This window comes from Ornithodoros turicata, chromosome 1, assembly GCF_037126465.1.
Source record: "Ornithodoros turicata isolate Travis chromosome 1, ASM3712646v1, whole genome shotgun sequence".
Taxonomy (NCBI): domain Eukaryota; kingdom Metazoa; phylum Arthropoda; class Arachnida; order Ixodida; family Argasidae; genus Ornithodoros; species Ornithodoros turicata.
This window is the reverse complement of record NC_088201.1, coordinates 216,190,417-216,204,168: the sequence shown is the minus strand read 5'-3', so window position 1 is coordinate 216,204,168 and position 13,752 is coordinate 216,190,417. Positions and strand designations below refer to the sequence as shown.

The 13,752-nt window shown below is 48.2% G+C and overlaps 1 protein-coding gene across 1 annotated transcript in view; it reads left to right on the top strand.

Moving 5' to 3' along the window:
• The first annotated feature begins 205 nt into the window (after window positions 1–205).
• The window catches only part of LOC135394534 (uncharacterized), a 32,849-nt gene continuing 19,302 nt past the window's right edge, over window positions 206–13,752 (top strand). Inside the window, exons 1-4 of the mRNA XM_064625315.1 lie at window positions 206–283; window positions 895–966; window positions 1,048–1,095; window positions 12,541–12,683. Of these exons, the coding sequence (XP_064481385.1) occupies window positions 235–283; window positions 895–966; window positions 1,048–1,095; window positions 12,541–12,683 (312 nt within the window). The 5' untranslated portion in view covers window positions 206–234. The remainder of the gene's footprint in view (window positions 284–894; window positions 967–1,047; window positions 1,096–12,540; window positions 12,684–13,752) is intronic.

Genomic DNA, 13,752 nt, shown 5'->3' with positions numbered 1-13,752 from the left:
ACGGACCATAGACATACGTGTATTACTGCGAATTAGGTATCGCTACTTCGACCGTCGAAAAAGAATACACAAGGGGAAAAAAATCCACGCCACTGCGGCAGTCAGAACCCACCAACTAGAGGGCGTCTCGCACTAAATTTCGATGAACTTGAGAAGTTTGCATGTCAACATTTTGTTGTTGCTTATTTCGTTTACAGAAGCCGGGTGTTGGCTTGTGCGTTACTACTTCTTGTAATGGTCATCCTTCTCGTCGTCGTAAGAGCCTGGATGTTCCTCAACCAAGGTAGGTACACTGGAAATTGTATCTTCCTCAACCAGTATGTGCATGTTACATGCCAAAAAATGTGCCCTCCTTACCTCCGTCTAGCGTATTTATGTCAAAGTCAAATTTAAGACGTCAAGATATATTCGTGTCTTCCGACTGCCGAGTGAGTATCACGATCTAGCTAACCACCTTTTTCTGTGTCCGCTTTTGTGCTGAAAAGTGCAGCCTTACTGGCTTCATGCTCCATATATCACAGTCATAACCACAAGGCGGCTGTCCGTAAGTGCAGAGAATGCGTTAAGAGAATGCGCAGCACGAGAGAGAGATCCGCTCAGAATCATGCAGGTGATACACCGTTTGTCCCTCATGTGTCTGCTGAAGCTGATCTGCTGAAAGCGTTCCTCTACTAATTTCTCTTCATTTCTACGACTATCATTCTGACGTGCTGATAGGCATGTTAACGGAAAATAAGGTTTCCCGAACAACATTTCGTCCCTCGTGACAAATTTCGTGACGGATCACACCGTTTTCTGTTTCGGATTCAAAATTAGCGACAACGTTTATTCTGCAACAGTTCCGATTCGTTTGCTCCATGTCCTGCTTTTTCTCAGAGTTGCTCGTCTTAACAGGTACAGGAGACATCCACAATCGAATCCCATCGACGATGTCAAAGGTCACACATGCCACATCCATCGCAACACGTAAGTATTAACATCAATTGAAAAGTCTGCAGGATCAGAGACAATACTAACATCAAAAATTTAATCCCAAATGAACCTTAGAGGATACAACGACGCCAAAACTCACACAGAGCACAACCACTACAACGAGTAAGTATGAACATCAATTGAAACATTTGCGTATATAGGGATAAGAGAAAATACTGACATCCGGATTTTAAGACAATGAAAAAATGGCTAAGAAGCAACAAGCTCATGAACATTGTTCATAATGTAGAACTCGAACACTATAGATGGAAGACGAAAGGAGACTTGGTGTTGTGTCTGTCCCTTGGTGCTCCTTAGTCTCGGGTATTTACATTATGCAAATTTTATGATTGAATTTTAAGCATGAAGAAAGAATACTATCGTTCACAACGCCAAAGTAACATTGAAAAATGAATTACCCTAAATATCCAGGTTGTCAATCAGACACTCCATAGAAACGCATTTGATGGCTTTGTTTTGCATCACCGGAAGAGGCGACACGGCGTGGCAGCTGACGTCATGGAGATTTCAGCTCCCGATGAACACTGAGATCGCCATTTCATGTTCACTGAATTTGCATTCTTCTTTCGTTCCACTGTCCATCGAAAAACCGATGCGCTTTCTGATGCGCTTAGGATGCAATGAGTTGGGACTCTTTCATGCAGGCGGTTTATTACATACTGAATAATAAGGAAAAAAAGAATTATTCTTCTACGTGTCGTTCTTAGCCAGATACAGGCCCTCGAAGACACTATCGACGCTATCGACCAAAGAGATGACCTCACGGAGCTCAGAGTTGTGTCGTTCCCATTGGCCACCGTAAGCACGTGACCTCTCGTGCGCTGCACCACTCGCGACGCCGAGGGCTGTGATGTCAGTGCCGCATGAGTTTTCTTGTATGCTTTTATTGGTAACCAAATTACACAGAAGGGGTAGGGACTGTTGGCAAGAACGATTTAACAGACAACGCCCGGTGCCATCTTGACATGCCGGTCAGAATCCACACTCAGACACAGACCCGTAGGAATGCTCTCTCTCTCGTGCCTCAATTCTAGCAGGCGCTCTATTCTTACTCCTATCAGAAGCAGGTAACATTCCTCCCTTCCTAATAGATTAGCCTGACCGGTGGTTTCACTGACTATGCACTTCTGGTTACAGTTACCACTCGGTCTTATCTTAAGATATATCAAGATATATCTTATCTTTCATCTTATCACAAGATGCAAAATCTTTTGAACATGCTCTTTGCTGACAGTTACCAGCTATTTCCTGGTCACACATATCCAACTCAAGCCAGAGAAGCACTAACGCGTTTACCTCTTTCAAATGTCGCCTTCTCGCTTAAAGGAGGCATTTGATTTATGTGCCGTTTCCGAACTTTAGCACTTACTAGCGCCATGACGTTACGGGGCGTAACACTACCCGGACAGTCCATTTCTTCACGCGGCCATAGCAGCATACGCCTTTGTGATATCTCGTCTCTTCGCTGTACACTTTTTTAGTAACCCTCACAGGCTTGACCATGTCTACCAGTGTGCGGATTTCTCTGCCATGAAACTATGCTACAGGCGACTTCCCCGTAGCCGCAGTTGGGGTCCTTCGATACTGCATACAGTCCGGAAGGCTTGTCAATGCATGGTCCATTTTTTTAAAGGCCGAGCTTGATACTTTGAACGTATCTCCCTTCGAGCCCATTTGTTGCTGGGTGAAACGAGGCTGTGACACTGTGTTCAATACCCATTCCTAGAAAGCCTTCGAAATCCTTTGATTTGAACTGCGGCCAGTTCTCACTAGTGTCCCTGGGAAGCTATACCTGCTGAACACTTCAGGAAGCAACTGTATACCCTTGCTTGTGCTTGTTAAAGCTTCCGGCCACTTAAAAAAAAAAAAACGTCCACGCAAATGAGTAGGTACTTGCTGTTGACTGACTCTGCATCTATATGCTATAGGCACTCTTTGCCACGCTGTTTCCGGCTGCTCCCATTGAAGTACCTGACACAAGGACGGCGTATTCTTCTGTAGTAAGCACTCCGTGCAGCTATTCATCAGCTACTCATCTATACCAATACGTGGCCACCACGCCACACCTCTAGCGAGTGCCTTTGTAGAGGAGGTGGTGTCCCTCTACATGAGTCCTGACCGGCGATGATGGAATGTCCCAGCGGGCAGATGGTCGTGGCCTCACGCTTTGACGGTGCCGGTAGAACTGCCGTGCCAGCGCCGTAGCGCGTGGCAGCAGAGGCACGTCTTCATCATCACACACGGGCCGCCACATCACTCCCCCCCTCAGACGCGGAGCGGTGTAGAGCTGGCGGTTGAGATTCCGCGTCGATACAGGAAGAGGAGGAAGACGGGCGACACGCAGTACAGGGACGGCTGGTCTTGCGTCTTGTGATGAATGGGCAGAAGTGGTGGGCTGAACGGTGCGGACAAGAGCTGGCCGGGAGGGTTCCAGGGGCGGGCCAAAGCGGAGAGCATGCATGTAGGCCGAAGTGATAAGAGAGTGGGGCGACAGAACCGCGACCGGTTCATGAGCGTTGAGCTCGTAGTGTTGTAACCACGGAGAGTGCCGGGGAGGACCATCGTGAAGCACGTGGAGACCGGGAGTAAAACTCACTGTGGCCTCCGTGCGTGACCCCGGTGGAACGTTGGTCCCGGTGCCCCTTGACCGCAATTGGATGGACTGGACTGCCACTATGTTGCACAAAAGCCAGGTGGGTAGGCGAGGCGGGCAGGGTTCCTTGAGCGCTGGCGTAGCAGATGCGGGTGGCGCGGTCGACAGCGGCGTACCGTGACCGGTACAGGAGCGTGATGTTCGGGAAGGTGCCGCTGGTGGTAGCCCGAGGAGTGCCATCGTGAAGCGTGTGGCGACGTGACGCAGAGTGCGAGACCATGGCGACGTGATCTGGGTAGATGGGTAAGGTGGGTAGGACCATGGTGTGGCGCGGTCGGGCGTTGCGATGAGTGGAGCCGCGGTGAATTGACGTCGTCGCCTAGCGGTTCCTCGGTAGAACGTTGCACCGTACCTTCGGAGGTGGGCTTGCAGTAATTTGGGATGGTGCTTGGCCGAATTATGCCGAACATGGTGTTCGTTGTTCGGGTCACCAAATGTAGAGGAGGTGGTGTCCCTCTACATGAGTCCTGACCGGCGATGATGGAATGTCCCAGCGGGCAGATGGTCGTGGCCTCACGCTAGGACGGTGCCGGTAGAACTGCCGTGCCAGCGCCGTAGCGCGTGGCAGCAGAGGCACGTCTTCATCATCACACACGGGCCGCCACACCTTCATTCGTGATATTCGGAAGTGCCCTCGGTGCAGTTCCATGAAGACCCTGGTGCGACATGTCTTTGGAATTAAGACACTCTGTGCTCGAAGGATGCAGTCTTGTTGCAGCGTGGACTCCTCACCACCCCAGGTCCACTTCTTGGCTTCGCTTACGCCAGTTTTGAGTTCACGGCTCAGTTCTTACAGTTCTCGGTCCTTCTTGTGCTTTCTTTGTAGATCACAGGTATGCTGTAAACGTATTGTAGTTGAAACAGTTCAGCCTCAACCACTTGTGCAAGTTCTTCACTGGAGCGGGGAAGGCGTGACAAGGCATTTGCGTTGCCATGCAGTTTTGTATTGCGGCACTTGATGTTGTACTGACACCCTTGCTGGTACAGAGCATAATGTTGCATTCTAGCAGCCGCTAGTATAGGGATGTTCTTGTCTGCTGCAAATGCTGAGATCAAACGCTTGTGATCTGTCACTTGAAGGAAACTCCTCCGCTACAAAATTTCGAAGAACTTCCTTACACCGAATATAATCTGAGAGTACCTTTGTGCAGTCTGAGAGTGTCGTTTGTGACACTGTCTGTGGGTACCTAGCAGATAACATGGAACATCGGTCTGTGGTGTGCACGTTTATTGCGTCGTCGTCATGTTGATGGCGTCCACAGAGGGCGCTACAGGGCTCTCCCATCTAGAGCGTCGTCCGGCTAGAGACTGTCAGAAGAAAGGGACCATGTCACAGTCTTTCGGGCTGTGTAGGCCTCGGGCTTCAGTGTCGCTGAAGGAATGGAAAGTTCAGAGTACGTGTTAGAGGGGATGACGGTGGAGACGTACGCTGGCTTCGCGTGATCTGGGGCTACTGTGTCGTGTTTAAGGCTGACAACGACGGTCTTCGGGGAGCGGAAGAGCCCCATCAACGGTCCGGAATCGTGTGGGGTAAGGGGTGTCTTCGCGGGGTCTGTCCTCATGAACACGTGCGAAGCGGAACTACAGCTAAGGTATCCGTTTTTGGATGTTCAGATGCCCAGCAATGCGACGGGAAGTGTGTTCTCCAGTGCGCGGGGACAGCGCGGCCAGTGAGTGTCACCTTCAGCAGACGGTGCAGTCGTTCGACTAGCCCATTCGACATAGGGTGGTAGGCAGTCGTGTGGATGTGGTGAGTTCCGAGCAGCTGCGTAACAGCCGTGAAGGGAGAGCACTGAAAGTGCCGTCCGCGGTCGGTGGTCACGATGGAGGAGCATCCAAACGATGCCACAAAATCCTCAGTGAGTGATGGGGCGCTCATGTCAGTCAGCTGCACTGCTTCGAGGTACCTCGTAAATCGCTCTACACAGGTTAGGATGTATTGGTGTCCTTACGATGGTGGGAGGGGACCGACGATGTCCACATGGCCATCATCGAACCGGGCGCGAAGCGGCAGGCCCTTGCCCTCTTGTCACAAAAAGAGCCTCAGACATAAAAAAGTAGGTTGTGAGAGGTACATAAACACGACTTGGATTGCTAACCTGTCTATCACAAGACATGCGGAAATTAAATTAAATTAATTACAAAATAAAATTTAATAATACAAAAATGAGGCTGAAGTGGCAGAAACGGCTGAAGTGAAATTCGAGAGTGGCGAGCGACCTACACGAGCTGTCAAGGGATGCAGGTCTTCACCCAGTGCTAAACATCCTTATTCATGCACGGCCAGACGTAACGCTGTGTCAGAAGCTTTTGGGTAGCGCGCACGTCAGGATGGCAAAAGGCGTGCGTCGAGTCGAAGGTGGACCAGCTCAAATTTGCTGGAACGAACGGTCGATTAACGCATGTGCTGGTATCACAAATGACTGTCGTCTGTGTGGCAGGGATGGGGTCCTCGCGCAGCAGCAGTGGCGTGTCTAGCATGGCTAGAAATTGAGTGGCCGACTTGTGCCTGGCGCAGAAATGGATTGGCAGCGCGAGAGGGCGTCCGCAGCACTGTTGTCCACATCGTGCACATGACGTATATCTCTGGTAAATTCGGAAATGCTTGCAGGATGCCGGACTTCGCGGGCGAGGTAGTCGGTGCGGTTGATACGAAACAGGAATGGGAGAGGCTTATGATCCGTTGAAACATGGAATGTGCGGCCTTCCAGGAAGTATCAGAAATGACGAACTGCTGCATTTGCAAATTTTGGCTATATGCCATGGCCAAAAGCTCTCGACCAGAGGCACTGTATCGAGTTTGCGCGTCGTTTAGGCGGTGGGAAAAGAACGCTACAGGGTGCCATGCGCCGTTCTTATGATGCTGCAAAACTGCGCCCTGGATGCGCTGTTAGATGCATCTACCATGACGCGGCTTGGGGCGTCGCGGGGTGGACTAGCATAGCAAAGTCCGCGAAGGCCTTCTTGATATCTGCAAAGGCGCCGTCAGCGGACTGCGACCAAAGGATGCTGGACGACGGCTTTGGGTTGTTGCGGAGCATGTCCGTGAGTTTCTGAATGGTGGCGGCACATTAGAAAATAAACCGACGGTGAAAGTTCATCAAGAAAGCGACTAAGTTGAGGAATGGTCGTTGGCTTGGGAAAATCAGTCATGGCCTTCACTTTAGCTGAAGAGGGAGATTCCATCGGAGGACACGCAATACCCGAAGAACTCGAGCTCCGAGACTCCAAAAGTGCATTTCTTCGCGTTAACCACCAAACCATACTGCTGGAGACGGCTGGAAAGCTGCTGGAGGTGCTTCTCATGCTGTTGGTCGGTGGAGCTGAAGCTGGAGACATAATCTATGTAGGCGACTACGAAGTCGAGGCCTCGGACAACTTCGCAGCTAAAACGTTGAAATGTTTGAGCGGCATTTCTTGGTCCGAAACGCATTCGCACATAATCGACCCAAGAGACGTTATAATCGCTGTCTCGGGGTATGTCTTCAGGCTAGACCGGGTTTTGGTGGTACGCGTTTTCTGGATGAATTTTTGAAAACGGGGTGGCACAGGCAAAGTGTTCCACGAAGCCGTGGAGGTGCGGAAGCGGGTATCTGGCGGGGATTGTTCTTGCAATAAGGGCGCGTTAATCGCCGCAGGGCCGTCAGTCGTTGGGCTCCCTTTTGGGCACCATTTGCAGCGGCGAAGCCCACCTGCTAGATGATGGACGGATGATCTCCACGTCCAACATACGTTCAGACTTCCGACGAGCAATGGAAAGGCATTCGCCAGATAATCGTCGAGAGGTCGCCGTGCTGAGAGGGCTTCAAGTCTCAATGCGGTGTGTAACATGATGCGAGGCTGGCGCCAAAAGGTTGCAGGGCTTGGTAAGCTCGGGAAAGGAAGCCAAGACGTTCTCGTAGCCCGAAGCGGGAATGAACGCGCCAGTTAGGTTGATCCTCGAGATGCCAGCGCCGGTGGTTAATTCTGTGATGTCTTTCAAACTTTCTTGCCTAATGCTGACCTCGAGATGAAAATTCTGTAAAAAGTCTGCTCCGAAGATGGCCCGGTCGACCTCCGCCACAACGAAGAGCCAAGGAAACGTCCTGCGCAATCCGATGTCCAAAGTTACTGAACGCAGTCCATATGTGCGGATCGTATATCTGTTCGCAGCTTCAAGAAAGGGTGTGAGACAAAGTTTTACGGTCGGAAGGCGTCGCCGGTATAACACTCACCTGTGCTCCTGTATCAACAAGGAAACGATAATACAAGAAACAGCACAGAGAAAGGACGAGAGTAGACAAAGATGCATAATGTGAGAATGAGAAAATTTATCACATGTTCTCAGCATCCTCTAATTGCTGCCAGCTGCTGTTGGGATAAAATCCAGAGAGACACAGAAACGAAATGTAGAACAGACGACACAGAAGAACGGACACAACAACATGATTGGGACTGTGTTATGGTGCATTTGTGTGTGTGTGTGTTTCTCTGGTTCTGCATTTTAGTGAACGTGTGCCGTGTTGCCGGCACCCTTGCCCTCTTGTCACAAAAAGAGCCTCATACATAAAAAAGTAGGTTGTGAGAGGTACATAAACACGACTTGGATTGCTAACCTGTCTATCACAAGACATGCGGAAATTAAATTAAATTAATTACAAAATAAAATTTAATAATACAAAAATGAGGCTGCTGTAGATAGGTCGAATAGAAAGGAGAGTAAAGATTGGAATAACAGGTAAATGTAAAGCACTGAACTGTCGGCATTCTCCCGATGTGTATGACAAAGTGCTCTGCTTAACGCATGGCATATATGTTGTCAAACATTTTAACTTCTTACATTGAACGTCATTGTGCTATGATTGTTCCATCTAAGTGACTAGTTTGTCTGCCGTGCAGAACTCCACATCGAGTACAATGACGTGTTCGTTACGGAGAATGATTTGCCACCTTTCGGTGTCGCTGAGGACTTCGTTTAACTGTTTCTGTGGCCTGCATAACATTGTTATGAGCCGGCTGCAAGGGTTACCTCGAGAGGCGGCTTGAGTGAAAGCTTGAGACTTGCCTTTTGACCGGCTTGAGACCGGACCGAAGAGCCTTTTCTCATCTCCGCTTGGCAGACCGAACGATCACGTAAACTGACGTCTTTAGTCTCCAAACACACAGGATTCACTCAACCTCGTTATTTCCGCCATGTAGGTAGTCACCGAGTCATTGGTTCCTTTCTGATCTTCCTGTGTGGAAATAACGTAGCAGGCTGTCCGAGGGCTGGTCTACAAACAAGCCAAAAAATACCTCCTTGAGCCGCACACAGAGATGCTAAATTGACCGTAGCCGACCCACATCCGTACCTGCGTTTCCGTTCTTGTGAGTCTTCAACGTAGCCGTGTGAGAACCTTGCAGTCGAAGAACGTTGCCTGCTTGTGTGAAAGCCTTCAGTTGGCCAAGCAGAGTCACGACGCAACCTCCAGGAACGTTCTAAGGAACTTAACCATCGCAACTGATGTAATCGTCGCCAACGAGGTCATTTGACAACCTTCGTATCGAAACACATAGAAGTTGTGAGCCTGCTGCCGGTCCATACACATATGGAGCCCGGAAGAAAACGTACAAAAAAGGAACAAGAAGGAACAGTGGGCATGCCACCTACACAGAGCAAAAGTCTTGCAAGTCTGTCCCAATTTCCTGTGATTTCCTGTTCTAACGAACCTGTGGCCTTGTACTGATTCTCTATAGAATAAGCCAGGAGTGTGAGAACCCATCGGAGCATTCTTATTGCCGCAGTGACCGGGTAATTGCGGTAAATGGCTTGTGGTTCTCATAGAGAACGAACTATTTGGCAGAGCTATGATGGTGGAACTTCTTATCTTTAAAAATCATTGCATGATGGTCCGTCTGCTTGTAGGCTCAGGTCCTTCGGCGCATGTCAGTAGTGCATTTTAGTATTCCGTTGGTAAGGTTATCGTGCCTATCGGAACCAATCGCAGTGGTGCATGACTCAGTCTTACCCACTGATTGATTCCGGTTGATACGATTCGACGCAATCGACGTTACCAACGGTGTGCTAGAACTCTCTATTGTCTGCCAAACTAGGACGAATGACTTATCGTTGCCACTAATCTTGTAGTAGATCACCGCACCAATGCCTATCGAGTACATCCACGTAGACGGTCTCGCTGGGGTCCAAGTGTGTCGAAGGATCGGTAGGCGAGACATATTGCTAATTATCCTGAAGCACTTTAGCGCATGCAAATGAAACGAAATCTCATAATTCATCAAAAACGTAATCAAAGCTGTGCAGAGACTCGAAAATATCTTCACAGTACTCTTCACTATCCGCAGTAGCGAACAAGTGAACGCCCAGAGCTCGGTCACGTTTTCGTGCGCTGGCATGTTAGCAAATGTCAAGGCCATCTGCGCTGATGGCTGAAACTTATTTGCCTGTGCGAGTCGCCCTACATGTTCGACCTCTACTGACACCTTTGAGGTCTTTGAAGAGCGTTTGAAGTTGCAGAGTTTATGAACTAGCTGCTACTTCCACCAAATCCTTAGATTTCAACGGCATCCAATGGTTAGGAAATGCCTTTGTTGCGAGTTGTTGAGCAGTCTCAGAACTGCCGTTGAGCAGACTCAGCTTTCCCAGCGCAAGTCAGGCATCCCTCCATTAGATTATGCAGTAACAGTGTGTCGACCATTAGTTGAACCTCTGTCGCGGTGGTGTTCATGATAATACTTCATCCTCATCTCAAAAAGGTCGTCACACTTTTAATTGTGCTGACTAGGGATGGTCCAATAGAATCTCCGAATCCTCGAATCCCAGTGCCCAAAACGGCGAATCGGATATTTTGGATCCACCAAGCACATTTATTTGTATATTTTTAAAGGTTGCACCTCCGGTGTCCACCGAAAGCCAAATAGATCTGTGTGGTGTGTGGTTGCATTGTTATGGACTGGAGGAGTTCGGGAAGGAACTCTCCCATTACATACGTAAAGGCAATATGGTTTCGGTTTTGATCGTTTGTTACTTTTATTGAAACAATTTATGCTCGGGACTTTGTCCTGCAGTCGATGAACAACGTCTTAGTTTACATTTACGAAGTACATTCTAGAATCATAAGCGTGGTGGAGTCGCTGAACCGTCTTTGGATTCGGATTGGTAAAATTGTGGATTCGTCCTGCTTTCTAGTCTTTACCTGTCGACGGTCATGTAACGCGTGAGACGTTTCGCTTGTACACACGCGTTGGCTATGTACCATTTACAAACCAACTGTAAGACTACAGGATCACTCGAGAATGGAACATTTGTCGTGTTCCCGAATGTTGCCACTTGGCACTTTACTGACATCTGTGGACGTGTGGGTGTTGTTCGTGTTGACGAGGCTCTCGTTCTGCCTGGAGAAAGGCTTCGGCGATACGTAAAGCATTGTTGATACCAACGACACTTCTTGAGCAAAGCGAGCTCTGAGTTGTTGATCCTGTAAGGTGGTAATGAAAGCCGTGAAAAGCAAGGAACGTGGCCAGAGTCTTCATTTTGTATTCATGTAATGTTATGCCGGACCGATGCATGCAAAGACAATGGCGTTTCGTCTTGCAGTTTTACACATTTTCTTAATGCCCGGTCACGTATGTTGCAAATATTCGATGGGATTTCTCTCATCAGTTGCGGACGGATCAACGAGCCTCGAACCGTGACACTCTGTGCTCCCTAAAATCGCTACCAATTGTGCAATCGACAACTGGCGTGATTCCATAAATGGAGACACACGTGAAGGCATCTCTTCCGGCTGAAGGCCAAACGCCCGTTGCACGAAGAGCCTGGAACTCCCAGCAGATGCTTGCACAGACTGAGTAGCACACGGAATTCTGCAGTAGCAGATGGAGCTAGGACCTTCGACTGGGAAACGAACCGCAATTGATTCATCGTCACAGTTGCAGAGGAACTCTTTATTCATTCAAATGACGTTCGCAGAGCGATTCCAAACTCGATATCTGAGTCGTTCTGACTCGTGTCAGATGCAGATGTTCAGCATTTCCCCGCTTTTAGTCTTTGTCACATAAGTCATCATGTAAATCTCTTATCCTGGATCATCTCATCGCTCATAATTGTAGATAATCCTTAACTGCCGCACTCACTTGTTATCGTCATCCTCCTCTCTCTGTTATCCTCATCTCTCACACACTCACCATAGTTATGGCGCTCTTTTCCCTTTGCCGCCTTTGTGCCACTACACCCGTAATGTCTCTCTCTTTCTTGACGTACGCGGGTTGGGAACGCGCACAATTGAGTATGGCCGGCTAGCACCACTACAATAGTGCTCCTTTAGACGCAAACCATACCGATCATTTGATAATATGATGGGAAAAAGTGAATGAACTGAAAAATTACTACTTGGCAATAGAAATTGATATCGGTTAGCTGGAATCCGTTCCATCAATATAACGCATCAGTGTAACTCATACCAAATTTCATTTAAACGCCTAATTCACTTCCGGTTATTAAAAAATCCTAATATGTGCGAGCACGAATCCTGCACCAATGGCGGAAGAGTACAAATGTTGTGCTGCTGTACAACTGTTTATACACGTTGGCCCCGCACAGTTCCCATTGAATTCATTTCACGAGGCGCACTTAACCTTCAACTTGATCGTGCCGCATTTACAGGCCTGTAAGCCTCGCATTGCAACAGTTGCATCGTTGTGGTTGCACCTAACAGGAAAGATGCTTCAGCTTTGTAATAGCCGCTAGCAACATTTTTCCGAGACGTGCCCTACGCTGTAGAAAACATATTTTCGTATTCATCTTCAGCAATCTGCGCTCTTGACATGCGAAATATGCAACATGGCAAGCAAATAGGAGCTAGAGTAACACGTAAATATGAGCAGAGTACCTCTGATGCTTTTATATTCAATTACAGCTACGAGGGGTCCATTCACCGACAAAGAACTGACTGAAATGGCCGAAACGCGACCCATCACAGTCCTCTTCATCGGTGATCGCAGCTACAGCACGATATCAAAGGAACAATTCATGATTTATGCACAAAGTCAGCTGAATCTGGTAAGTGTGAAATAGATGTACGTTCCGCGGCGGGAATGTGTAGAGAGAAGACATGTTTCTCACATTGTGGGAGACGTTATCTTCATGATAGAGCTTGCTGTGAAAGCTACAGGACTCTGTATTCTTTTAAGCAAGTGGATACGAAATATTTGATTGAGTCTACTTCGTGGGGTTCACCGGACCCCAAACTCAACAAGATGGATTTGTCCCGAATCCATCAACTAGGACGCAACGTACTTGTTGATTACCCTAGATGCACCAAGGCATACGATACCAGCCAAATACGCCCCCCCCCCTCCCCGACTCTGCAAGGAAACACCAGAACACCTAACGTCAGGTGCAGCAGGAATGCCGTCTACTTCATCTACTCTTCCGGGTGTTTCACGAAGGCCCCCGGCTGAATGATTCGTAAACAGGTGGCGCCATCAGGGACCTTTCCTTTGGTAAACATCCTTGCGATATCGACCGTGAACTGAGTAGTGAACGGCTTATTTGCATACCCTCACTAATAAAATACACATCCCAATTCTTCAATTCACTTCAATAAACAATACTTCACAATACGTCAAACAATACTTCACACAATACTTCACACACCTACAGTATATCTGTTTTATATATGGGTATATATCTGTACCTACATGGCTTTGATATTGTCGAAAATAACATTTAATGATCTCGTCGTCTTTTTTTTTATTGTAAGACAGCCCTGAAAGCTGATATTACAGTCGTACCCACAGGAGAGAGTCTCCTTGATTAACACATGCCCTGCGTCTCTCGGTCGCAAATTTTTTGACACCGGCCTGGCTTGATGGCACGACGAGCTTATTCTCGAGTGCTTAAAGCAGATGAGCTTTTTTGCACAAAAGAATTTCTTACGGAAAGGTCTTTTGTTTGGTCTGCTTTTATTTAAAAAGGATGTCTTTGTGTAAAATTGTACACGTAGATATAGGTCGCATCCACAGTCATAGTGTTTAGGACTTGTATATGTTAACAAATGCATACTGACATTCTGCAGACCGCTAGATCGCTTTGTTTTCGTCGATGTCTGAAACCAAATTCAAAGGCA